Source organism: Sprattus sprattus (genome assembly GCF_963457725.1).
Source record: "Sprattus sprattus genome assembly, chromosome: 5".
Classification (NCBI taxonomy): Eukaryota; Metazoa; Chordata; class Actinopteri; order Clupeiformes; family Clupeidae; genus Sprattus; species Sprattus sprattus.
In genome coordinates this window covers 36,298,550-36,325,299 of record NC_137924.1, presented here as the reverse complement: position 1 = coordinate 36,325,299, position 26,750 = coordinate 36,298,550, and the positions used below count along the sequence as shown (strand labels likewise).

Sequence of the window (26,750 nt, the reverse complement as noted above, 5' to 3'; positions counted from 1 at the left end):
CCAAGATTTTTTGAAAAGTTGGCAGCTCTGTGAAATACTTTCAGCAATATGCACACACATCCCTTGTACAATAACGTTATTAGCAGCTATCTTGCTCCACACCGCTAAGTTACTGTTCTGTACTTTAGATTGTCACCATCCTAACTGGCTAGATAGTACCTCGCCAGAGATGGAATAAATAATATGAATAAATTAAATAAATAAAAATCTTTATAGGTTATTAGCTAGAGTAAGGTGACCAGATTTCTGAGACAAAATCCGGGGACAATTTCAGTTCAGATACGTTAATACCTCCAAAACGTAAAGTTTTTGTCTTTGTAAACGGAAAAACGGGGACACTGGCTGGGCCCTTTTTCATAAAGCAGTTTATCTTACCCTTGTTCTTGTAAATTGCAAGGGGAAGTGTCAAACAAAGAGTATTTATCTTAAAACTAATCACAAAGTGGCTGAAATGAAGAGTAGTAAAGGTAACAACCTTTTGCCAGATAATTAGAACCAATTTTTTGTGATAAGAACCACGTTGACTCAAGCTTCCTTGCAGTAGGCCTAACCTCTGTGCTTGTCTAATAAGTGACTGGTCTGCACATATGGGTGTCAGGTGTATGTTTTTCCAGCATAGAACATGTTAAGGCCATTGAGGAAACTAAATGCAGTGTATTCCTATATTCTGTGTAATCAGCTGGAACAATGAAAATACAGATTAAGCCCATACACTCCATGATCTTTGGAATTGTTTTTTAGGTATTACTATACCAAAAGTGATTTAAGAAACAAACAAGCAAAAAGATTCAAAATACAATTTCAGTAAAAAAAATCCAAGCAATGTCAAGGTGAAGGGGGGAGATCTGAATAATCTAAATAATAACAAGTTCTGTGGCACACTTCCAGTTGACATCTTTGTTAATGCAGAATATGTGAAGTTAATGTGGGGAAAAACACATTTCATTAGTGTCTTTTAAGAGACCACCACAAGAACATACGTTTTTTGTTTTAGTTTTTAGGTAGTGTAGTCCTACCCTTACTCTAGGCTACATGAAAATCTCTGTAGCCTAAGCACATGACTCATATTTTAGCAAATGTTTTAACCTCCTGCTTAAAATTGTCCTTCCTCATCTTGAACGCAACCCACTGCCATAACATCAGCAGTTTGACTAAACTTGACAAAGAAAAATATATTCTTCCGATTTTGAGTATAATGTTATAGTGAAAAAATAGACATCTGACAACCTGGCCCAGGGCTATTTGAAAACGTATGTTGATACAATATAAAACGAAAACGTTCGTGTTCAACCAGGCTGTATCTAAAGCTACAACAAAATTGATGGCAGGGAAGAGTGGTTGCGCGGCTTTTAAACCAACGTTCCCGGAGCCACCTAGACAGAGATAGCATAGCTATACGGTTTGTGATTAATGTAAATCCGCACTCCTCAGCTTTCAAGTGGTTTCATTTAATGTCAAGTTGCCAACTACCTCTAAGTAGTAACCCAGACTAGTGAAACTGAAATATCATAGTACTGTAGCTAGTATCACTGCTAATGTTAAAAAGTTAACAAAGTTAGTTAGCAAGTCTACAGATGTGACTGACATCTGACCAACAGATAGCTGCTGCTTAACACACACATTGTTGCAAATTGTAGATCATAGGTTAAATAATATGATTATTGTAGATCATGGGTTAAATATGTAGATCATGAGTTAAATAATATATGACATAGATGATAAACAATGACACTAACCTATCCCAATGCTATCCTATCTTGTTGTACTCGTATTGCCAGAACTAGCTGGCTGAATGAATGAGTGAACGCGATCTCTTTCTAAATAAAAAAAGAGCAAAGATTCTACCGCGCTCCACCAATCAAAATACTAAAAAGACGGTCATTCTAGATCTTTGAGCTCCGAGCGAGAGCTTGCTGCCCTGGCTGCTGGCTGGCTTGCTTGAGCCTGTGGCGTGTAGGCTACGCAACTAAACGTTTTGGTCATCGTTTTCTTTTTAAATTTTTAATTTCTATCCCGGGTCTATCTGTGAAAACCGGGGACATTTCCGGGGACAGCTCCAGCCGGGGACAGGCTACTAAAAACGGGGACTGTCCCCGGAAACCGGGGACGTCTGGTCACCTTAAGCTAGAGTGAAATATTATATACAGATCTTACCCAACGGTGAAAGAACATGACTAGTTTACAAGGTTGTGGTGGCATTTAATAAGAGGTTGTGGTATTTCTAATTTTTTGATTGAGTCCTGTATGCTTTTGCTTCGATTATTGTTGTGTCCCCTTTGTTGTTGATCACAATTTGTTGGATATATCCTTCAACTGCATATTGCAGTCCATTTTGCCTTGATCTGGAGGATATCGCGGAGATATTACTCCAAAAAGAATCACTGACACTGACAGATATAGCGCTTGTCCTCGTCCTAGCCATGCTTTTGGGTTGACAGTCCTAGGAGTTTTGTCCGATGTAGCAACTGTAACTAAGGGGGCTTTTGCGAACGGTCAAAAGCGCATTATGTGCGCTAGGAGGACCACTGATCTGTTCTACCACAGTCCCCGACGATGGTCTCATCACTCTCATGATTTTTTTTTTTCTAAAGATGATTTGATTTTGTAGCGAGTAACGAAGGTTTCAGGGGAAATGTATCGGAGTAAAAGTATCAGTTTTCTTTGCTAAATGTAGCGAAGTAAAAGTCAACAGAAATATAAATAGTAAAGTAAAGTAGGCCTACAGATATCCAAAAAAACGACTTAAGTACAGTAACGAAGTATTTCTATTTCGTTACTATACAACACTGTTCACTACCCCCTGGGTGGAAAGAGGTCCAGTGTCACTTGAAAAGCTTTCAATCAGTGATATCATTTTGCAAAGTTAGCACCTTAGTTAAAACGAGGCAACACCAATACCTATTTTATCAGCATTCCGTTTTCAATTATACATTTTTTCTTTCGTTAATACTGTTGACCTACCCTATTTGTATCGTAGATGTGTTGACGATTTATTGCATGATCTAACAGAGACAGCCTTTCCGAAGTGTAGCACAGGAACAGTGAGGACTGCTCCCTTGGTAACATACAGTACCTTGCATATTCACCCCCTTGGATGTTTTACCCTTTTATGGCTTTTATAAATCAGTCATTGTCAATATAAGTTGGCTTTTTGGACAAAAAAAAATCACAAAATAGCTCTCTTTAATGTCAAAGTGAAAACAGATTTCTACAGTTATATAATTTAAATACAATTACATTTTCAATATGTAATGAAAATAAGTGATTGCATAAGTATTCACCCCCTTTATATAGACTGACCTAATTCAACAGAGGTCCAGCCAATTGGTGCTAGAAGTCTCACAATTAGTGAAATGGGGATCAGTGTGCAGTGAATGTGTCACAAGTGATTGTAGTATAACGACACCTGTGTCTGGAAGGTCCATTCACTGGTCAGTATTCAGTAATCAGTATTCCTGGCTACTGTTACACCATGAAGACCAAAGATCACCCTAAGAAACTCAGAGAAAAGGTTATTGAAAAGTATAGGTCAGGGGAAGGATAAAAAAAAAATGTCCAAGGCACTTAACATCCCCTGAAATTCAGTTCAATCCATCATCAAGAAACGGAAGGAATATGGCACATATGTAAATCTGCCTAGATCAGGCCGTCCTTACAAACTGAGTGACCATGCAAGAAGGTCACTCAGTTTGTAAGGACGGCCTGATCTAGGCAGATTTTTTGTATCCTTCCCCTGACTTATACTTTTCAACAACCTTTTCTCTGAGTTGCTTAGAGTGATCATGGGTCTTAATGGTTTAACAATAGCCAGGAATACTGATTACTGAATACTGACCAGTGAATGGACCTTCCAGACACAGGTGTCGTTATACTACAATCACTTGAGACTCATTCACTACATTTGTGATTTGGCTGGACCTCTGTTGAATTAGGTCAGTCTATATAAAGGGGGTGGATACATATGCAATCACTTTTTTTCATTTCATATTTTTATTTAATTTACATAACTGTGTAGAAATCTGTTTTCGCTTTGACATTAAAGAGGGCTTTTTTGTGATTTTTTTGGTCCAAAAAGCCAACTTATATTGACCATGACTGATTTATAAAAGCAATAAAAGGGTACAACATCCAAGGGGGTGAATACTTATGCAAGGCACTGTAGCTGTGGCAAGTTCACAGATAGAGGGCGCCATCCGCTTTGAATAAGGATGCATGCAATTCCCGTTTTGGCTCGAGGCTCCAACCTGTAATGTAAGTTGCCTACATACTTACATGTAGGTCTGCCTAGAGTTGTGCAAAAGGAAAATATTGACGGAATCTGTGGAGGAGTGAGGAGACACCATGGGTTACATTTTTTAAAAAATCATTTTGATTTCTGTGTTTCCTGTATGTACGGAGGTTATTTTCATGAAATATTAGCCTTAACTAGGTCTCTAACTCCATGAACAATTCCCAACAGTAATATGTCTGAGAATCTGAGGCATTTGACAATAACCTTTATTACAAAACAAAGACTTGTCAATCTCTAAATCTCTTTAGCCTACATCTCGACTGAGCGGCCTATAAAATTCATCGACACCAACTGAAATGCTTCTATGTTCGTTAAGTGTGGTCGTTGCTTTGGGCGTTTTGCTGAACGGATTCCCACGTAATTGAATTGGCTTGAAGCACGTAACAAAGTAGGCAGCTTCCATCTTTGCGTCCATCTCTACTACACATTACTCTTGTTTGGGTTTCTCACGATGTTGTTGTCAGACATCACAAGAAGGTAACCTATGCAACACTAATCTATGGTTACTTGGATCACATGGAACTTAATGATTCCTTCATATAGAGGCAATGTGCAGTAAACTGCCTTCTGTGTACTACCTCAGTGTGAGTGCAAGATTTACACTACAATTAGCCCAGCATAGCAATGCCATAAGCATCTATGCAATTAGCCCACAGAGGTGTGTCCTGTGACACAGTATGCTTTAGCAAGTTCATTTTGAGGTGATAAGTGATACTGATTTGATAATGAAGTTGGTAGTTTAAGAATCCAAATGAGAAAATGATCGGTCTACGTTAGGGCGCCTCATCCCTGCCAGGTTGTTGTTGTGACAGTGCTATAGTCCAGAAGTAGTTTTTTCATAGACTGTTAGCATTCCTGTATAATCTGCACCACACTCTCTGTAACATGACTCTGGTATAATAACCATGATACTGAAGGTCTTGAGAATATATCAGTTTTCGTTTTGAATCGATATACATTTTTTAGGTCTTTCATCTAGGCCTACCTTACAGCAATACACACCAGTTAAGAAAGCTGTTAAAGGAAGGGTTGGTCGTAAAGTGAAATCAGTCTCCTGGGCATGGCAATCATTTGAACTGCACATGGGATCCCACCCTGTGTTTTGCTGTGGCAACCTGGAGTTTATGCATCCGTCTGTACAAAGATCACTTGAGTCACTTGTCTATCTGCCTTAACTATCCTTCAGCATCTCTGTCTCTGGTTACCACAGATACATCTGTGTACAGGTACAGGGGTTGCATGGGATGGATGTTAAAGAACTGTTACTTTATAATAATAGTGACTCAAGTAGAAGTAAAAGATCCCATCAAAATAACTACTTGAGTAAGAATTAAAATGTATCTCATAAAATGACAACTGAAGTAGTGGAAACTTCATATGATGATGTTTACTACACTTATATTATAGCACATTATATTATATTGAAATGTGGGGTTATGCCAAAAATATGAAAATGTAATATTCCTCTCTCATAAACACACTATATTCTGCACATTCAAATACTAATCACATTCCACTGAATTAAAAAAAAATAATGAATTGTAGGCTGGTCTACAGGGGAGAGTGGGACGAGATGAGCCAGTGGGTAAGCCGTAACATCTATGCATCTATGTATCTGGGCAACCACGCACAGTTTGTGTCACGTGACCCTAATTTTAGTTGGCTTCCTCCATTCCCTAGCCTGACATTGTCATACACATAATTCTAGTCAGAATATGAGTCTGATACTGCTCCATTGGGCTGTGATTATGGGGCGTGTATCAACCGAACCAGGGGAAAAAATGCCTCTTCGCTCAATTGGATAGACCTACAACCAATCATCGGGGCCAGCTGATAAATTACACTTTTACCGAATCCTCTAGGAAGGACGGCAAAAACATATTTTCGATCGACAAATGCTCTGTTCCACTTTCAAAATAAATGCGCTGTCGATATCTTCTAAAACAGACTCAATAGCAGAATCTACACATCTCAGCTCTCCAGCGGCAGCCATGTTTGTTGAAAACGAATTCAACCCAAGCGTTCTTTGGTGACGTGGTTGATTACGTTACTGTTGATCATCTGTCCATCATCGTATAAAGCCCGCCCTGACGATTTGATTGGTACGAACAGCTCTGGTGCGGGCATAGTTCTGCCCCAACGGAGCAATGCCAGACCGAACTTCCCAACCTCAAATGTTGCGGGCGGGGCTAAGTTCGGCTGGCATCCAGGCTATCCATTCCCAATTTGCCGTGGAAGAAAGAACCGTGTGGATGAAATGGTAAGCATATTTTAAAAGTGTAATAAGTTAAATCTTATATGTTGAGTAACTGACCGTGGGTAAAAACATGATGAGAACAAGTGTAGCTCTGGGTTGCTAGACTATGTCTATGCAGTTGAAGCTGTGTGCGTGTGAATAAGAATCATTTAGCCTCATAAAAAAAGAAGTAGCAAGACGTGTTACAAATTGTAAATCTAATCGATAAAGAGTAAAAAATATTCTCCATTTAATCTACTCAACTCTACTGTTGTCCAATAGCCATTAACAATTGTAGCCTTTTAAAACATCAAATGTAAATGTAGTAGTGACTAACAAAACATTTATGTGAGGAGAAGCAGAGAGAATTAGATTCAATTCAGTTTTCAGTTTATATAAAATCACTGTGTGAGGGACCGAGGCGGTCACCCCACGTTTTTGGGATGTGGCGACTGGACTTGGTGGTTAAGTTAGGAAGGGTGCAGGCGTTGTTGGCTTTCTTATAAAAATAGATGTATATTTACAGGGGGTTTCTTTGGTATCAACCCCAAAACATGTTCACACACAATAAACAAACATAAATCAAAGCACAACATGGTAATCAAGGTACTCACAACCACTAGGCAAAACTAGGCACGATCTAGGTACATTATTGAACATTCTAGGCACAGATTCACTAGGCACATTCACTAGTCACCAAAACTGTATCCACACAGCTAGATACAACCTTCACTTCACCTTTACAGCAGGGAAGTGTTATGCTCTTTTATGCCTTTCACAGCCTCTCTCATGCCTGTTCAATCTTTTTCAATGCCTTTCTCATGCGTGTCTCTCACTCTCCTCATGGAGTAAGCCCCCCTAAAATAGGGTCCTTAGGGTAATTGGTCCAATAACTTTCATGGGGGAGCTCGGACCCAACCATTATGGTGGGGTAGTCCACCCCACATAAGGGCCAAACTCCTCTTGTAAGTCACAGTGAATCACTGCTATAAAAGGTCACTGTAGGGACTGTCACGAGTACATGCATACATAAAAAAGTTATTGCAGCCATTGTTGTGTTGTGTGCTTGTTCCGTTTAAAAATTATGTAATTCCAATCCTATGCAAATACTGTATTCCAAAGCTACATTGTCTGTGGAAATGCAGTGCCGCTAAAACTAGTCCTACAGTCAATAATTGAAAGAACCACCATTCAAAGGCAGGTAAATGTTCTCAACTACCAAGCACTGAAATCATGTGCTCATTGGGCATGTCATCGGTTCTCACAGCAACCTGCCATCACACCCGATACCCTGCATTTGAATGCTGAAAGAAGAACCTTTGGAACAAAACACCTCAGATGTTTGAGACATATCTTGACTTCCTTGGATCGCATTGAACTAAATGATTCCTTCATATAGAAGCAATGTGCAGTAAACTGCCTTCAGTTAACTAGCTCAGTGTGAGTGCAAGATCTACACTACAATTAGCCCAGAATATCAATGCCATAAGACCGGCATCTATGCAATTAACCCTCAGTGGTGGTTTCTTTTGTCACAGTATATGTTTTAGCAAGTTAATTTTGAGGTGATAAGTGATACTGATTTGAAAATTAAGTGGGTAGTTAAGGAATCCAAATGAGAAAATGATCGGTCTACATTGCGGCTCCTCATCCCTACCAGGTTGTTGTTGTGACAGTGCTATAGTCCAGAAGTAGTTTTTTCATAGACTGTTAGCAGTCCTGTATGCTGTGCACCACACTCTCTGTAGTAGGACTCTGGTATAATAACCATGATATGTCTTGAGAATATATCAGTTTTCATTTGGAATCGATATAATATTCTTAGGTCTTTGCTCTGTACCTTACAGCAATACACACCAGTTGAGAAAGCTGTTAAAGGAAGGGTTGGTCGTAAAGTGAAATCAGTCTCCTGGGCATGGCAATCATTTGAACTGCACATAGGATCCCACCCTGTGTTTTGCTGTGGCAACCTGAAGTTTATGCATCCGTCTGTACAAAGATCACTTGAGTCACTTGTCTATCTGCCTTTACTATCCTTCAGCACCTCTGTGTCTGGTTACCACAGATACATATGTGTACAGGTACAGGGGTTGCATGGGATGGATGGATGATCTCTGGTATCACTTCCTTTTAAGGCCCCATAAAGAAAGTAAGTGTCACCTGCTATGGACAGAGTGATTGCCACATTGAGCCATACCATGTTTGACCGACAACATGAAGAAAACCATGGCAACCCAAGGAGCTCAGTTTGACCTAACTACAAAGGCATTTCTTCTTTTCATAGAATGATGTATAGGCAATACCATGCTGTGACAATGCAACAACATTTGTGTCCTGCAAACTAATATATCAGAGAGTGAATGTGCAGACCGTGTGCTCGTGCCTCTGCGCTAGCCTATGATTGCCATTGTCTTTATCTGACACGTGAAGGGCCTGAAGACCTAAGTGCCTGGGTGGTTTCCTCATCTGACTGGTTAACCATTAACTGTATGAGAGGTGTTCCCCACACGGCTGTCCCAGAGGGTGATGACAGCCATTCAGATGCACAGCTTGTGAAGGCTTTTGGACCGCTAATTGAGTGTGAGACAGATAAAGTGCCCTCCACAATTATTGGCACCTTTAGTGAATATGAGCAAAACAGGCTATGAAAAAATATGTCTTTGCTGTTTAACCTCTTGGTTTTCCCCTTAAAATATTCACAAAAGTCTTGCCTTTTCATTGAAGTAAAATTATTGAAAGAAAAAAAACTGTTGACATTAAATAAATATTTCCCCCCAAAACATGTGTGCCACAATTATTGACAACCCTTAATGTAATGTTTTGTGCATCCTCCCTTTGCAGGTTTTACATTTTTAAGTTCACCTGTTTGATTAGGAACTCTTAAGAGGTCAACCATGACTTCCTGTTCCACTAGTGTACAAATATGAGGTGACACAGGCCAAATTCCATTAGTCATTCTTCACTATGGGAAGGACCCATGAACACAGTGACTATGACAACAACAAACAAAAGATACAGAAAAGCACCTTACAATGCTTTACATAAATATTCACCCCCTTGGATGTTTTACCCTTTTATTGCTTTTATAAATCAGTCATGGTCAATATAATATAATATCACAAAAAAGCCCTCTTTAATGTCAAAGTGAAAACAGATTTCTAGTTATGTAAATGAAATAAAAAATATGTAATGAAAATAAATGATTGCATAAGTATTCACCCCCTTTAAATAGACTGACCTAATTCAACAGAGGTCCAGCCAATTGGTTCTAGAAGTCTCACAATTAGTGAAATGGGGATCAGTGTGCAGTGAATGTGTCACAAGAGATTGTAGTATAACGACACCTGTGTCTGGAAGGTCCATTCACTGGTCAGTAATCAGTATTCCTGGCTGTTGTTACAGCATGAAGAACCCAAGATCACTCTAAGCAACTCAGAGAAAAGGTTATTGAAAATGATAACACGGGTAGATGAAATCAAGCATTCTGATTGGTTGAGAGTGAGTTCCGGGGTGTGCTTTAATCAGCGATAAAGGGACTGTACGACCTGTTTACATTTACCTGAGCGTTCCATATCAGTGCGCACTCAAAAATAACAGTAGATTCGAAATCGAACCAAGCTGGCGGCGTGTTGGGAGCCTGTTAGTGGGAAATATTTTATGTGAATTAAGCTATCTACACGACTTTTTATATGTCTACATTGACTCGTTAGTTGTTTATGTGCTACACGAATGTTGCAGAGTATTGTAAGTCTTACCTAAAGCTCTCGAATATTATTTGTAGGTGGCTGCTAACGCTTAGACCAAAAATCCATTGAAACACATAGTAGCTAGCTAGCCTCGCTGGTAATAAGTATAACGAGTCTCTGGGCTTTTTCACTGCCGTTTTATGTAAGGTCAGCCATTCTAAATAGGTTCTACACATACGTGAAATACATTCCCTATGTAATGGATTGAGAACAACGCTCCCATCATTACTCCATAGCAAACTACTTTAGTTGTCATTTCAAGCTTGCTGGATGTAGGAATTATTTAATGAGTAAGAAGTAATGTAAGATAATTAATTTCAGTAAGATAATTCGTTTCAGGGGTTAGTCACACACACACACACAATACAATGTCAAAAAGGGGGTTTACCTAGAAAATGGGTGTGGTATTAGGTGCTAGAGACAACTTTTGATTTGTTTGGGGTCAGATTAGGAGGTCATGGGTAATTGGCTGGCTGGGTCAACCAAGCAAGATGGGTGGTGCTTAATGTTGGTTTAAAATGTCTTGGCGCGAGTTTTACGGGCAGATGTAATTTCCGGCATGCTTCTCTTTACTGTGGGTTAACTTACTGCAGTAAATCCATTTGAACAATGCGTCCTTTGTCTGACTTCTGATTGTGAAATAGTTTATAATACTTAGAAATGGCCACTACACTGGGGAAGGCACTTCCAACACCAAGCCACCAGCAAAGAGCAACAGTGGTCAGAAGCAAGATCATAAGAGACGAAGGGGACATGAGAAACGGTTTCCACGGATGCACAATTACTGGCGATATCCAAATCAATATAGGCCTAAACAAATATTAACAAAGTTGAAAGTCTCACATTGTCGTTTTTGTTATTTTAATGGCAACTTTATAAAATGAGCAATGTGAATATATAAAATGGTGCGAGATAAAGTTCGATCTCCTAGCTAATCATCAACAAACTGTTGGTTCTAGGCTAACACACGTGATGTTCTCAGTGCTGTTTGTCTGTTGCATGGCAACAGCCACACAAAGGGGGACTATTTTCTCTAGGCTAATGAAATGCAATACACAATGGTGGCTACAACTTTTTTGTGTTGAAAGGCAGCTTACTATTTATAATTTCATTTTACTGAATATGTATAATGTCGCTGGCAACCGTGTTATAAAAGCAATAAGGTACTCGAGTCAGTACTGTATCGTCAATAATGTACTTGTTCGAGGGTTTGCCGGCCCTCCGCTGCGCGTCGGGCCTAACAACACCCTCAAATAAGTCCATTATTGACGATACAGTACTGCCTCTCGAATCATATTGCTTAAGTTTAAGTCAGGGGAAGGATACAAACAAATTTCCAAGGCACTAAACATCCCCTGGAATTCTGTTAAATCCATCATCAAGAAATGGATGGATTATGGCACATTTGTAAATCTGCCTAGATCAGGCCGTCCTCACAAACTGAATGACCGTGCAAGAAGGAGACTATAGTAAGAGAGGCCACCAATAGACCTATGACTACTCTGAAGTAGTTTCAAGCTTCAGCAGTTGAGATTGGAGAAACTCTGCATACAACAACTGTTGCCTGGGTTCTTCACCAATCAAAGCTTTATGGAAGAGAGCCACTGTTGAAAAAAAGTATCGAATACAGTTCGCCAAAAGTGTCCATGGTCAAGTGGAAGAAGGTTCTGTGGTTTGAGGAGACCAAAGTGGAGCATTTTTTCAACAGTGTCTCTCTTCTCTCTTCCATGAAGTTTTGATTGGTGAAGAACCCAGGCAACAGTTGTTGTATGCAAAGTTTCTCCAATACCGGCTGCTGAAGCTTGAAACTTCTTCAGAGTAGTCATAGGTGTCTTGGTGGCCTCTCTTACTAGTCTCTTTCTTGCATGGTCACTCAGTTTGTAAGGACGGCCTGATCTAGGCAGATTTACACATGTGCCAAATTCCATTCCATTTCTTGATGATGGATTGAACAGAATTTCAGGGGATGTTAAGTGCCTTGCCTTTTTTTGTTTCCTTCCCCTGACCTATACTTTTGAATAACCTTTTCTCTGAGTTTCTTAGAGTGATCTTTGGTCTTCATGGTGTAACAGTAGCCAGGAATACTGATTACTGAGTACTGATCAGTGAATGGACCTTCCAGACACAGGTGTCGTTATACTACAATCACTTGAGACACATTCACTGCACACTAATCTCCATTTCACTAATTGTGAGACTTCTAGCACCAATTGGCTGGACCTCTGTTGAATTAGGCCAGTCTATTTAAAGGGGGATAAATACTTATGCAATCACTTTTTTTCATTACATATTTTTATTTGATTTACATAACTGTGTAGAAATCTGTTTTCACTTTGACATTAAAAAGGGCTATTTTGTGAAATTTTTTGTCAACTTATATTGACCATGACTGATTTATAAAAGCATTAAAAGGGTAAAACATCCAAGGGGGTGAATACTTATGCAAGGCACTGTATACCCACTGTGAAGTAAGGTGGCGAATCTTTGATGTTGTGGGGCTGTTTTTCTTCCAAAGGCCGTGGACATCTTGTTAGGATACATGGTATCATGGGCTCCATCATATACCAGCAGATATGAAATGAAGACCTAACAGCCCCCTCCAGTAAGCTTAAAATGGGCCGTGGTTGGACCTTCCAGCAGGACAATGATCCGAAGCACACCTCAAAATTAACACAAAAATGGTTCACCGACCGCAGAATAAAGGTTTTGCCATGTCCGTCACAGTCCCCCGACCTAAACTGCATAGAACATCCGTGGGATGTTTGTGGGAGTCTGAAAACATTGACCTCAGAATCTGAAGGATCTGGAGAGATAAAGGAATGGTCTCAGATCCCGTGCCATTTGTTCACCACGCATCATCACGCATTATAGGAGACTCAGCGCTGTTATCTTGGCAGAGGGAGGATGCATCCCAGTTTCACCGCATGAGAAAGCTAGTGAATCTTATGATTAATCTGGACAGTGGGCTGGAACATGTACATTTCCAGTTATGTAGTGACACCAACATGTCTCTTTGGGAGGGGCACTGTGACACTCTTGTGATGACCATGCAGATATTCATTTGACTTTGACCCTCTGATTCTGGGACTCTGAGGTCAATGTTTTCAGACTCCCACAAACATCCCACGGATGTTCTATGCAGTTTAGGTCGGGGGACTGTGACGGACATGGCAAAACCTTTATTCTGCGGTCGGTGAACCATTTTTGTGTTGATTTTCAGCTGTGCTTCGGATCATTGTCCTGCTGGAAGGTCCAACCACGGCCCATTTTAAGCTTACTGGAGGGGGCATTTCATATCTGCTGGTATATGAAGGAGTCCATGATACCATGTATCCTAACAAGATGTCCAGGGCCTTTGGAAGAAAAACAGCCCCACAACATCAAAGATTCACCACCTTACTTCACAGTGGGTATAAGGTGCTTTTGTGTATCTTTTGTTTGTTGTTGTCATAGTCATTGTGTTCATGGGTCCTTCACATAGTGAAGAAGGACTAATGGAATTTGGCCTGTGTCACCTCATATTTGTACACCAGTGGAACAGGAAGTCATGGTTGACCTCTTAAGAGTTCCTAATCAACAGGTGAACTTAAAAATGTAAAACATGACTGGAAATATACTTCAGTTAGATTTTACTTATAATATTTTTCTAGGGGTGCCACAGTTTTTTTTCTTTCAATAATTTTACTACAATGAAAAAGTTGAGGAAAGAACACCTTCCTAAGAGGCTGCTACATAACTTCTACCGCTGCGCTATAGAGAGTGTGCTTACATACTGCCTGAATGTATGGTCCTACAGCTGTACAAAGGCGGAGCAGGCAGCCATCCAGAGGCTGATTAAAACAGCGGGAAGGATCATTGGAGCAGAGCTGCCCGACATCTTGTCCATCTCCTCCTCCCGTTGCCTGCAGCGCTCTAAACGCATCCTCACAGACCCTTCCCATCCTGCCCATCATCTGTTCCTGTTACTCCCATCAGGGAAAAGGTTCAGATCAAAAAAGGCACGCACCTCCAGGATGGCAAAGAGCTTCTATCCCTGTGCAATATGGCTCCTCAACAGCTCACCCACATCACCCCCCACCCCCCTTCATCTCCCCCCGGCCCAGCCCGCCCCGCCCCCCATGGACTGCACTCTAACACTTGATGCACCTTAATATGGAGATATGGAGATTTATTGCTTTTTATTATTTTATGTATGATATTTGTGAATCTATTTATTAATTGTTATTTATTATTATTTAGCTGTGTAAAAAGTCTGTTGCTGCTTCTACTGTCTCGTTGTCTTTGTGGCAATGACAAATAAAGTACTTTGAACTTTGAACTTTCGAACTTTGAACTTGTAAGATTTTTGTGAATATTTTGAGTGAAAGACCAAGAGGATAAACAGCAAAGACATATTTTTGCTTAGCCTGTTTTGCTCATATTCACTAAGGGTGCCAATAATTGTGGAGGGCACTGTAATTACATTGCATATATTGTTCTAGAAGGCTGAGGGTCAAAGTCAAATGAATATCTGCATGGTCATCACAAGAGTGTCACAGTGCCCCTCCCAAAGAGACACGTTGGTGTCACTACATAACTGGAAATGTACATGTTCCAGCCCACTGTCCAGATTAATCATAAGATTCACTAGTTTTCTCATGCGGTGAAACTGGGATGCCCGTTTCTCAAGAAGTGAACTAGAGGTGACAATCTTAAATTACAAAATCCACTAGTCACGGGTACTGTACAGTATGCTTGTGTGACTAAGCACCTGACTTTTGTGCACTGTTTATTTAAAGCTTCACAATGGCAGAGGGTTGAATGGTTGTTGTTGAAAGAAAGAAAGAAAAATGCAACACACAAAAGATATTTGCATACTGCCTTGGAAACTTTGATTTCTTTCCTACACATGAATGTCTTATGGGTAGCTAAGGACAGGATAGTTGAAGTACAGTGTGAAACACAAACAGACATATAATAGATGCTATTGCTCTGGCGCTATTATTTCTGTATCGAGCTGTAGGGCTTAAGCTAATCAGCAGAGGAAGCTGGTAATAGGTGAGAAGATCCAATCTGGAACTTCTGGGTATTATCATCAAAAAGGGTGGGACTGGAGTGTCATAAGAGTGATTCCCACGGGGTTGGAGTTCCCTGGGTGAGGACTGATTTTATGGAATAGGGCATGGCAGTACCAATCTGATCTCATTAAAGTCGTCATGATCCATTTAGTTTGATAAAGATCTATATCACTTATTGTTGCCATTGTACAGGCCGAGTACAACCCAAACTATTGGACTCATTAAGTTTACTTGACACATGTACATGAGAACGGTTTGATTAGTCGTGATTTTTTTATTTTGATTAGTAAAAATGATCAATCAGTTTGACTACTAAAAGTGGTTGGACTGACTGCACCGGTAATAGTAAGGGAGGAAAGTGATCTGTGGAATGGGAATGCCTTAATTATGCAATACATTTGGAAAATTCCTTGATACAACAATTATAATACACACTTTACAGTAGAACACACCTTCCCAAACAGTGGCACTCCCTTTTCCTATCTTTAGCTGTTACTCATTTACGTGGCTGATTTTGCAATGAGCTTTGAAAAATAATACGCGGGGGGATATGATAAACCACCGACACAGCCCTCCTCGTGCCGTCCCTTCCACCCCACCCCAAGTCTTTAAAAGCTTGACCTTGTCTTGAATTCAGTCTCAGTTCAGTTTGCTCCATCAGTCCATGATGGACTACCTAAAGCTGATTGTCATTTTAAGTTGGATAGGGATATCATTATCATTGGAAAATAAACACCTGTAAGTATGATGCTTGACCTTTATCAATGATATTCTAAACCAAAGTGTAATGTAAATTATAGAATGGTACAAGTAACCAATGAACTGTGTAGCATAAGTAATGTATGGATAAAACACATCTGGAATAATCAATGGTAATATTATTGGGTAACAAAAATATTAAATCTGATCATTAATATGATTATCATTTGTTGTACGAATGTATGTTTCATAAATCATTTCTGTTCATCCTATTATTGTGAAGTTTATTATGCTTATGTTATTTGGATTAAATATAGTAGCCAATTTAATTTATACCCTTCCTGACAGTATACACAACTGCTAAAAGGCTCTAAACCGCAGTATATCTGTAGATATTTTATAATATATGATATAATATATAACTAATTGTGAAATCCTTTTGAGTAGAATAGTGTCCACATAAAATCCTTTTATATTGATTTCATATGATGCATCATATATGATCTTTGATTACACTGAAATGAGAGTTTAAACAGCTGTGTCCTTTCCTATTTCAGATTAAGAGCAGGGGATGCTGGTAAGTTTACCCTCCTAGTCCCAGTTGTGTGTATGGTTTGATGCTGTGCCTACACACACATAGCCCACACACTCACTTCATCCCAGGGAAAATAGAACTATATGACAATAATGAAAGCAATGAAGGAGATGTTAGAATCGTGCCACATGTGATTTTTAGAGCAGAGGAAACTCAGAGGAAAACAACGTAAAGTGGAGTCTAGTAGGTTTCCACCGGGCCAGCCTTGTGTATCGGCCTTCATGATCCATTATATTACAGTAAACACTGCCTTTGGAATTCAGCTTCTTAACATCCTGAAGACACTAGAGGAACCATTGTGAAGCAGATTACAATTCATGAGTGAATACAAAGGTGGATTGCATATCAAATATTGTAGGCTTTACCCATACAGCTTAGGTTCGACCATGTAACCACAGGTCTTGATGATGCAAATTGGAGACTACTGTGCCAAGAGATTTTCTAAACCTATAAAATGTGCAGATATAATCCTTTCAGATAAAATAAACAACAAGAATTTGGAAAGGACAGTTGTTCAAATCTTGTTGGACTGAGGTTTAGTCAAACATTCTTATATCATCGACAAGTATTTACACCACTGTAACCACCGACAGACTAGTTTCAGTGAGCTTTGTATGAAGGGTGTCACCTGCATTCCTTTCTGATGTTTTCTATTACTGTTTGCTCTTTCCTTTCTTCATGTGGGTCATTCTATCCATTTTTCTCCACCTACCTTTCTACCTCTGTTCCACAGCAGTCTTGACCTCCTGCGACTTTAACAATGATACTAAGCCATTCTGTGAGTTTCATCAAGACTACACCGACCAAAGTGACTGGACACGTAACCGTGGTTCCACTCCCACGCCCGGGACTGGGCCACCTGGGGACTACCCCGACGGAAGTGAGTGAGAATATCTATGGCTGAACTTACTTTTATCCATTGAGTGAGAATATCTATGGCTGAACTTACTTTTAGCCATTGAGTGAGAATATCTATGGCTGAACTTACTTTTAGCCATTGAGTTAGAATATCTATGGCTGAACTTACTTTTAGCCATTGAGTGAGAATTTCTATGGCTGAACTTACTTTAAGCCATTGAGTGAGAATATCTATGGCTGAACTTACTTTTAGCCATTGAGTGAGAATATCTATGGCTAACCTTACTTTTAGCCATTGCTGCATCAAAGGTTTGTTGAGGTTGTGAGGCCTTTTGGTGGTCATATTAAAAATGATTTTCCAACCATGTTGTATTTCAACATTGATAGCCAAAGCACTCCAGTCAAAGTGACATTTTTGAATTTTTTATGGAAATCTTCTGTATGGTCCATTGGGGTCCAGCCTCACAAACCTTGTGAATACAGTCGCTCAAAAATGTATTCGGAACTATTTTTCCTACATCTTTAAACCGTCCTTTCTTTACTCACTGAATGTAGCAACAATTCTAAACAAGTTTAGCCCTTCTAAACTTGAGCTGTAAAACATCTCTTACAGGGTTCTTTATAATCTCTTCACTTTAACTATTCTTCCATGTGAAGGACCCCTTGATGGCAAAAATGCTCCACAGAGATGGACTTTAGTGTTGACAAAACAGTTCCAGCTGTGGTCTCTGAAAGGTCTGGAGTGTTCTTCTGTGGGGCCTCTTTGACCAAGCAGTTATGAGCATTCCACAAACACACCATCAAATCAGAACTGCAGGCACTACATGGGATAATCAAGTTAATTCAAGTTTATAAGCCTCAAGCCAAGTCAAATAGATATTCTAGGTGTTAACTCAAACATTATGTTGTGTTTCAGAGGGCTACTATATTTACCATGAAGCTGATAACGTTGGAAATGGCCAAACAGCACGGTTAATAAGCCCGGCCATCAGCACGGGCCCAGATCAAGTCTGCGTTCAGTTCCACTATTACATGTATGGCAGCGACGACCTGAACCTCCTGAGGGTTCTTGTGAAACGAGGTTCCTCTGAAGAACAGGTCTGGGAGAGGGCTGGAATTCAAAGTCCATCCTGGCTGCTAGGATCTGTTAGTGTGTCCAAACCCCTAGGGACATCAATCGAGGTGAGTCAGCAGTCAGGGTTAACTAGCTGTGGGCAGATTTACTGCTTTTTACAGCTCTGTAATGTTTATCACTCTAAGGGCGTTCACAATACATCTAATCTTTCTTTATCTGTTGCACTGGTTGTGGACATGTGGCCCGTTACACCAACATAACTGTGTGCCAGATGAGATTTATAGCAAAGTTTAGATACCTCTTGATTCTGTAAGATAGATTACAATTACTCAAAAAGACACGTACTGACACATACGATATATGTTAATTGTTTAACTTGTTAAGTATTTGTTGTTAATCTATTGTTATTGTTATTATTTATTGTTGTAATATTATTTTCAAGATTGTGTTTGAGGCTAGGCGCGGCCGCTCGTCGTCATGTGACTCAGCTCTTGATAATCTTGTCATCAGTAAAGGAGCCTGTCCTGGTAAAGTTTTACACATCACATATCTGAGATTCCTATCTGTTTTACACATCACATATTTCAGAATCCTATCTGTTGCACTGTGTTTGTAGTGTGAGACCAACATCAACTATCCTTGTTACAGGATGTGTGTTTGGCTGTGACTTTGACACAATTGCGGACCTCTGCAACTGGGAAGTAGAAATCTCAGATGACAGGATTTTTGGATGGGAACAATGGAATGGTCCAACAGACACAGAAGGAACCGGCCCTAATGATGACTTTTCCAAACCTGGCTGTGAGGCTGGTTCTTCTTTCTACACAAAATATGATCGGAACATGCAGACCACAAGTACCACTACTACATATCGCCATGTTCCCTCCTTCAGCTCTTCTTGTCTTATTTATGTCTTTGTTAACAGTGGGGAGCTACCTGCTTATGGATTCCCTGAGTGCTTTCCCTGGCCTCTCAAGCCAGCTTTGGAGTCCTTCAGCATCCTCTGCATCTACTGGTTGCCTAGAGCTAGGTTTCCACTATTACATGTTTGGCACTGCCACCACCATGAAAATCAGCGTCCATGTTGCAGCAGGTATGAGCACGAGGAACATGACCCTTACCAGTGTTGTCTGACTGACATGATATTTCTGTAAACACGCCTCAGTGATGGCGTGTGTGCCACGTGGCCAGTGTGAGGAGGTATACAAATGTAAAAAAGTTCTGGTCTTTGAATTCTCTTTAGGTGGAGTTATGGGACCTGCCCTCTTCACCCTCACTGGGAACCAGGGACCGGCCTGGAGGCCTGCTGTGGTCCGCTACATCGGCACAGGAACCATCCAGGTGATTATGTTCCAAGTTTACAAGTACTGCTACTGGTCATTTATACAGGGATGGGCAATCTGTTCTCATCTATTCTCAATTAAAGTGAATCAGTAACGATGGAAGACAACATATCAGCTTGACTTACTGTAATCTGCTCTTAATTTCAGTTTGTGATTGTCGGTGTTTATGGAGAAACAGATAAGACAGACATCGCCATTGACAGTGTATGCATCACAACTTGTGAAGGTAACAGTTTCACACTCATGTTAAACCGACACTGCTAGTATTAATGAAATTGTGCACTGTTCACACAGAGCTTAGCTGCGCTTCTCAACACTTGAAGATTAGCAACATGCATAAATATTTCACAATATAAAGGACTTTTGTTATTGGCCAGTCATATTATTTCTGTCAATTGTTTTTATTTCAATAAGTCACAATTATCATTGTAAACATGGTACTTTGTCGTCAGTAATTGTTACATCTGAAATCAAATGACCATACTGCTTTAGTCTCTTTTTCAGTTCAGTTTGGTCTTAGTCCATACATAAAGACCAGGTACCAAATAAATCTCTGAATTAAATATTTTCTATTGTAACATTCAATTATCTCTACAATAGCTGCAACACCCATGCCTACAACACCAACACAAACTACACCCAGATCAACAACTCCCTCAGGGCCTACGTCACGTCCAACAACACCAAAACCATCAACTCCCAAACCAACAACACCAAAACCATCTACTCCTGCAACAACAACTCCAGGTGAGTAAGGATGTTATTGTAGTCCTTATCTTCATTATTTTGCATAATGAATATTGACAAAACAAGGTCTTCCCACTGCATACTTTATAACTTTACACATATATCAAACGTATTCTCTTATAATATATTCTCTTTTCCTTGTCTCTCTCGAACCTCACCCATTTTCTCCATCCAGTGAAGTGCCAACCTAATTCGGAGTATTTGGAGTGTGGTCCATCATGTGTTCCCAGCTGTCAGAATCCCACCATGAGCTCCACTAACTGCACTGGGCCCTGTGTCAGCGGCTGTTTCTGTAGACCAGGTTTTGTGCTGTCAGGGAACCGCTGTGTTCCTGTTGACAAGTGTGGCTGTCTGGATGACAACAACAACTATTATGAGGTAGAACCAAGACTGAAATTTTTTTTTTTTTTGTCCTTCAAATGTCTTTTGATTTGGTATCACTGAAAGAAAATAAAACCAATTAAATCACTCTTATTATTTTCTATCAGCCTGGAGAGATTGTCTTTGGGGATGGATGCTCTAAGCTTTGTCGCTGTGCTGGAAACTACACTCTTGCCTGTGTGGACAACAGCTGTTCTCCCACAGAGGAGTGCCGAGAGGTCAATGGTGTCCCTGGATGTTATCCTCAAGGTAAATTAAGAAAAAAGAAACTTTCGGTTATGAAGATGTTTGAGTCAGATTTTTGGGATCTGTTAATGAATGTTGTTCCTGGATGTTATCCTCAAGGTAGTTTCTTTATAGATCTATCTCTCAATCTGTGAAGGACTTCAATTATGTAATCTTAAACCCTGAGGTTTATATTTTTTGTATGATATTCATGAATGTGCTGGTTTTCACCCATAGCCACCTCCACCTGCATTGCCTCTGGTGATCCTCACTACACTACCTTTGATAAGCAGAAGTATGACTTCATGGGCAACTGCACCTATCTGATGTCCAAACCATGCAACACAACTGCGGTGCCACACTATGAGGTCCACGTGTCCAATGAGAACCGGCACAACAACAAGAGAATCAGCTATGTGTCAGCAGTGCATGTCTATGTCCATGGAATGACAGTGTCCATACTTAAAGGAGGAACCGTGCGGGTAAGATAAGGAGAATAGATAACGCGCTGCTATCAAATCAAAAATGAAAATGATGATGAAAGTGCAGACATACATGCAAAATCTAAGTCTTCCTGTAGGTGTCTTTATTAGGTAGTTCTCTAATTTCTATTTTGTAGGGGTTTAACACAATGTAGACAAAATAGCAGTAGTCCAGTAGTAAAATGTCTCTGTGTCCTCACTGTTTTCTTTCTGTGTATCCCTCAGATCAATGGAACCAATGTGAACCTGCCTGTGAATCCAGCTTCAGACGTTTCTGTCTACAAGTCTGGAAAACATTACACAGTGGCCATGAGTTTTGGAGTGACTGTTCGTTATGATGGCAACCACTTCATGGACATCAAAGTCATTGCAGCGTATGTCAAAAGCAACCTCTGAAAGAATTTTCCAGAATATTTCTCTTGAATTTTTCTTTAATATTAGTCCTTTCTACAGCAGGTGTATTACAAGAGAATACAATATTAAGAGTTTAGAGAAGAGTGAGACATTTGAAAGATACTTCAGTCAATAAGCTTGACGTGTCGTTATGTCTGTGCAGCTACAAAGACAAGCTGTGTGGCTTGTGTGGAGATTATGATGGGAACTCCAAGGATGATTTCCGTACTCCGTCTGGCGAACTCGTGACAAGTCCAAATGACTTTGGAAATAGCTGGAACTCCGACCCAGAGTAAGATGTGATGAAACACACAACACAATGTCTGGGTGCTGATATGCTTCATCCTATACACATATAGAATCACCCAACCCTGGGCATTTAACCAAACTGATGATTCTTATTTTATTTTCATTCAGGTGCAACAAGCAGCCAGTTGTGCCTGTCCCTGGTTGTACACCAGTGGAACAGGAGGCATATGAGTCTCCTGCCTTCTGTGGAATCATACTGGACAGCAAAGGCCCATTTGCAGTGTGCCACCCCAGGGTCAATCCCAATGTGAGTTTCAAACTAAATATGAATTTATCGTTAGGAATATGAATGGGAAAGCCCAGTGTATGGGATAAGGATTTCTGATTGCTGTACCAAAATGTAACACTAAATGTTGTTTTCCAGAGTTTCTTCAAGGACTGCATGTTTGACCTGTGTGAACTGGATGGACTACAGTCTGCCCTGTGTGAGGCCATAGAGGCTTATGTGAATGAGTGTCAGGATCGTGGAGTCACCATCGGGTCCTGGAGGAACACCACCTTCTGCCGTGAGTCTCTAACTATCTCCACTGCCTGTATGGTGATGCTACGTATTAAGAAAAAAATAATAATAATGTATTCAGCGAAGTAATAACACTTTTCTATTGTGTTTCCTCCCAAAAGCCCTGACCTGTCCTCCCAACAGCCACTTTGAGTCCTGTGCTCCACCGTGCCAGCCCTCCTGTGTCACACCTCCCTCAGGGCAATGTAGTGGACCCTGTTCAGAGGGGTGTGTGTGTGACCCAGGATACGTCCTCAGTGCTGGCAAGTGTGTCAGGAGTGACAGCTGTGGATGCAAACACACCAATGGACAGTACTACCAGGTTTGTGAGCCGATATAATTATTTTAGAACATATGTGTCTGCAGCTATGTGACTGACTTATACAATTGTTGTTGTTTTCTTATTAGTGAGTATTCATATTAGAAGTCATTCCAAAATAGACATTATTCTCCTCTTCTCTTTTCAGCTTATAAACTGTAGTACATTGAGCTCCATTGTAAATTTGTTAATTTCTATGAACTATTTTCATTAAAGCCCGGAGAGGAGTTCTACACAACAGACTGTGATCTGAAGTGCAGATGCAATCCTCCCTTCGTCAGCTGCAGTAGTGGAGAGTGCCCCCCTTCACAGGAGTGCAACATTCAGGGAGGACTTCTGGGCTGCTACCCAATAGGTGAATATTGCTTTAATTATTTCATTATTTAGCTTAGTTATTGTTTAACATTTCATAAAACCACTTTTTTAAATAAAGTACAGCATGTTTCTACCATTGTAATTGTTAAAGTCTTGTGTAACGGAGCTGAGAATACTGAATGGAATTCCCTGTGCTTTTAATTTCTCAGCCACAACACCCAGACCTTCCACACCTCGCCCATCAACACCAAAACCATCAACTCCCAGACCAACAACACCAAAACCATCTACTCCTGCAACTACAACTCCAGGTAAGGAAAAATGTTAACCTGGTTATTTTCTGTCATCAAAGTTATGTTGCCTTTTTCTGAGACTTTTATCAGTTTATCAGCTCAAATACTGCTGGAAATATCATAGAAATGTTTCCTGCGTTATTTTGCATTTTACATACCTTTAAAGTTATATCAAAATCCTGAAATTACCCCTGCCCCTTCTCCTCTCTCTCTAATCTAGCGGGATAAATCAAATATTGTAATCCTCAGAGCTTTATTTGTGTGATAAAGGACCATGAGATACAGTATATTTGACATGATATTTATTTAGTACATTTCCATTGCATTGAAGTTTATGAATAACAAAACTTCACTTCATTTTCTCCATCCAGTGAAGTGCCAACCTAATTCGGAGTATTTGGAGTGTGGTCCATCATGTGTTCCCAGCTGTCAGAACCCCACCATGAGCTCCACTAACTGTACTGGGCCCTGTGTCAGCGGCTGTTTCTGTAGACCAGGTTTTGTGCTGTCAGGGAACCGCTGTGTTCCTGTTGACAAGTGTGGCTGTCTGGATGACAACAACAACTATTATGAGGTATAACCAAGACAGAAAATAATGGCCTTTGTGGTCCTTCAACTGTCTTTGGATTTGGTATCACTGAAAGAAAATAAAACCAATGAAATCACTCTTATTATTTTCTATCAGCCTGGAGAGATTGTCTTTGGGGATGGCTGCTCTAAGCTGTGTCGCTGTGCTGGAAACTACACTCTTGCCTGTGTGGACAACAGCTGTTCTCCCACAGAGGAGTGCCGAGAGGTCAATGGTGTCCCTGGATGTTATCCTCAAGGTAATTTCTTAACAGGAGATCGCTCTCTCACTTTGCAAGGGACTTCAGGTCAGGAACCTTAAGCCTTGAGGTCGATGTTTTTTGTATGATATTCATGAATGTGCTGGGTTCTGCCCACAGGCACCTCCACCTGCATTGCCTCTGGTGATCCTCACTACACTACCTTTGATAAGCGGAAGTATAACTTCATGGGCAACTGCACCTATTTGATGTCCAAACCATGCAACACGACTGCTGTGCCACACTATGAGGTCCATGTGTCCAATGAGAACCGGCACAACAACAAGAGAATCAGCTATGTGTCAGCAGTGCATGTCTACGTCCATGGAATGACAGTGTCCATACTTAAAGGAGGAACCGTGCGGGTAAGAAAAAAGGGGAGGAGAGAACACTACCATTGAATGTGAGACCAGTGTAGAAAACTGGCACTGCCTCACAAATATCCATCAAGAAATTTCACACAAATCCTTTAAAGTCCAGTGTCTAAACAACTTCAACTTCTAGTTAAGATTTTTCAACTTTGAAAAAATATGTATTGTTTGGCTGATCTTTTTTTCTTCACTACAACATCTTTTGTGATGTCTTGCCTCTGTGTGTCACCCAGCTCAATGGAACCAATGTGAACCTGCCTGTGAAACCAGCTTCAGACGTTTCTGTCTACAAGTCTGGAAAACATTACACAGTGGCCATGAGTTTTGGAGTGACTGTTCGTTATGATGGCAACCACTTCATGGACATCAAAGTCATTGCAGCGTGAGTCACCCGCAGTAGTTCTATGTGTAGCAGTTTGGTTAGCTGTTCATTTCAGCACTGATTTTGTGCAGTCAGATTTAGAGGGACTGTTCCCTTCATCATCAATTTAACACAGTTAATGATAACACTGTCATGGTGGTCCAAGCATGTAGTCTTCTATTGAGCTATGTAATTGAAGTTGTGTTTGTGTGATGTTTCACTTGATGAGTTTAACGTTTGTGTACACAGCTACAAAGACAAGCTGTGTGGCTTGTGTGGAGATTATGATGGGAACTCCAAGGATGATTTCCGTACTCCGTCTGGCGAACTCGTGACAAGTCCAAATGACTTTGGAAATAGCTGGAACTCCGACCCAGAGTAAGATGTGATGAAACACACAACACAATGTCTGGGTGCTGATATGCTTCATCCTATACACATATAGAATCACCCAACCCTGGGCATTTAACCAAACTGATGATTCTTATTTTATTTTCATTCAGGTGCAACAAGCAGCCAGTTGTGCCTGTCCCTGGTTGTACACCAGTGGAACAGGAGGCATATGAGTCTCCTGCCTTCTGTGGAATCATTCTGGACAGCAAAGGCCCATTTGCAGTGTGCCACCCCAGGGTCAATCCCAATGTGAGTTTCAAACTAAATATGAATTTATCGTTAGGAATATGAATGGGAAAGCCCAGTGTATGGGATAAGGATTTCTGATTGCTGTACCAAAATGTAATACTAAATGATGTTTTCCAGAGTTTCTTCAAGGACTGCATGTTTGACCTGTGTGAACTGGATGGACTACAGTCTGCCCTGTGTGAGGCCATAGAGGCTTATGTGAATGAGTGTCAGGATCGTGGAGTCACCATCGGGTCCTGGAGGAACACCACCTTCTGCCGTGAGTTTCTTACTACCACCCTTGCATGTATGATGATGCAATATATTTATGAAAAAAAAAAAATCTTCAGCGAAGTAATGAACATTTTCTATTGTGTTTTTTCCCAAAAGCCCTGACCTGTCCTCCCAACAGCCACTTTGAGTCCTGTGCTCCACCGTGCCAGCCCTCCTGTGTCACACCTCCCCCAGGGCAATGTAGCGGACCCTGTGCAGAGGGGTGTGTGTGTGACCCAGGATACGTCCTCAGTGCTGGCAAGTGTGTCAGGAGTGACAGCTGTGGATGCAAACACACCAATGGACAGTACTACCAGGTTTGTTAGCCGATATAATTATTTTAGAACATATGTGTCTGCAGCTATGTGACTGACTTATACAATTATTGTTGTTTTCTTATTAGTGAGTATTCATATTAGAAGTAATTCTACATT

At 40.5% G+C, this 26,750-nt stretch overlaps 1 protein-coding gene across 1 annotated transcript in view; it reads left to right on the top strand.

Annotated features, from left to right (window-relative positions):
• Positions 1 to 26,750, top strand: part of LOC308366162 (zonadhesin-like) — a gene marked incomplete at both ends in the record, with an annotated part of 36,571 nt that overhangs the window by 2,543 nt on the left and 7,278 nt on the right. Inside the window, 28 exons of the mRNA XM_080839797.1 lie at positions 16,587 to 16,606; positions 17,358 to 17,504; positions 18,399 to 18,664; positions 19,000 to 19,084; positions 19,206 to 19,358; positions 19,483 to 19,650; positions 19,801 to 19,898; positions 20,048 to 20,126; positions 20,501 to 20,647; positions 20,823 to 21,025; positions 21,136 to 21,277; positions 21,491 to 21,735; positions 21,961 to 22,109; positions 22,292 to 22,420; positions 22,546 to 22,684; positions 22,802 to 22,943; positions 23,059 to 23,258; positions 23,472 to 23,551; positions 23,780 to 23,881; positions 24,134 to 24,147; positions 24,235 to 24,437; positions 24,549 to 24,690; positions 24,811 to 25,055; positions 25,295 to 25,443; positions 25,672 to 25,800; positions 25,926 to 26,064; positions 26,182 to 26,323; positions 26,434 to 26,633. Of these exons, the coding sequence (XP_080695923.1) occupies positions 16,587 to 16,606; positions 17,358 to 17,504; positions 18,399 to 18,664; positions 19,000 to 19,084; positions 19,206 to 19,358; positions 19,483 to 19,650; positions 19,801 to 19,898; positions 20,048 to 20,126; positions 20,501 to 20,647; positions 20,823 to 21,025; positions 21,136 to 21,277; positions 21,491 to 21,735; positions 21,961 to 22,109; positions 22,292 to 22,420; positions 22,546 to 22,684; positions 22,802 to 22,943; positions 23,059 to 23,258; positions 23,472 to 23,551; positions 23,780 to 23,881; positions 24,134 to 24,147; positions 24,235 to 24,437; positions 24,549 to 24,690; positions 24,811 to 25,055; positions 25,295 to 25,443; positions 25,672 to 25,800; positions 25,926 to 26,064; positions 26,182 to 26,323; positions 26,434 to 26,633 (4,057 nt within the window). The remainder of the gene's footprint in view (positions 1 to 16,586; positions 16,607 to 17,357; positions 17,505 to 18,398; positions 18,665 to 18,999; positions 19,085 to 19,205; positions 19,359 to 19,482; positions 19,651 to 19,800; positions 19,899 to 20,047; positions 20,127 to 20,500; positions 20,648 to 20,822; positions 21,026 to 21,135; positions 21,278 to 21,490; positions 21,736 to 21,960; positions 22,110 to 22,291; positions 22,421 to 22,545; positions 22,685 to 22,801; positions 22,944 to 23,058; positions 23,259 to 23,471; positions 23,552 to 23,779; positions 23,882 to 24,133; positions 24,148 to 24,234; positions 24,438 to 24,548; positions 24,691 to 24,810; positions 25,056 to 25,294; positions 25,444 to 25,671; positions 25,801 to 25,925; positions 26,065 to 26,181; positions 26,324 to 26,433; positions 26,634 to 26,750) is intronic.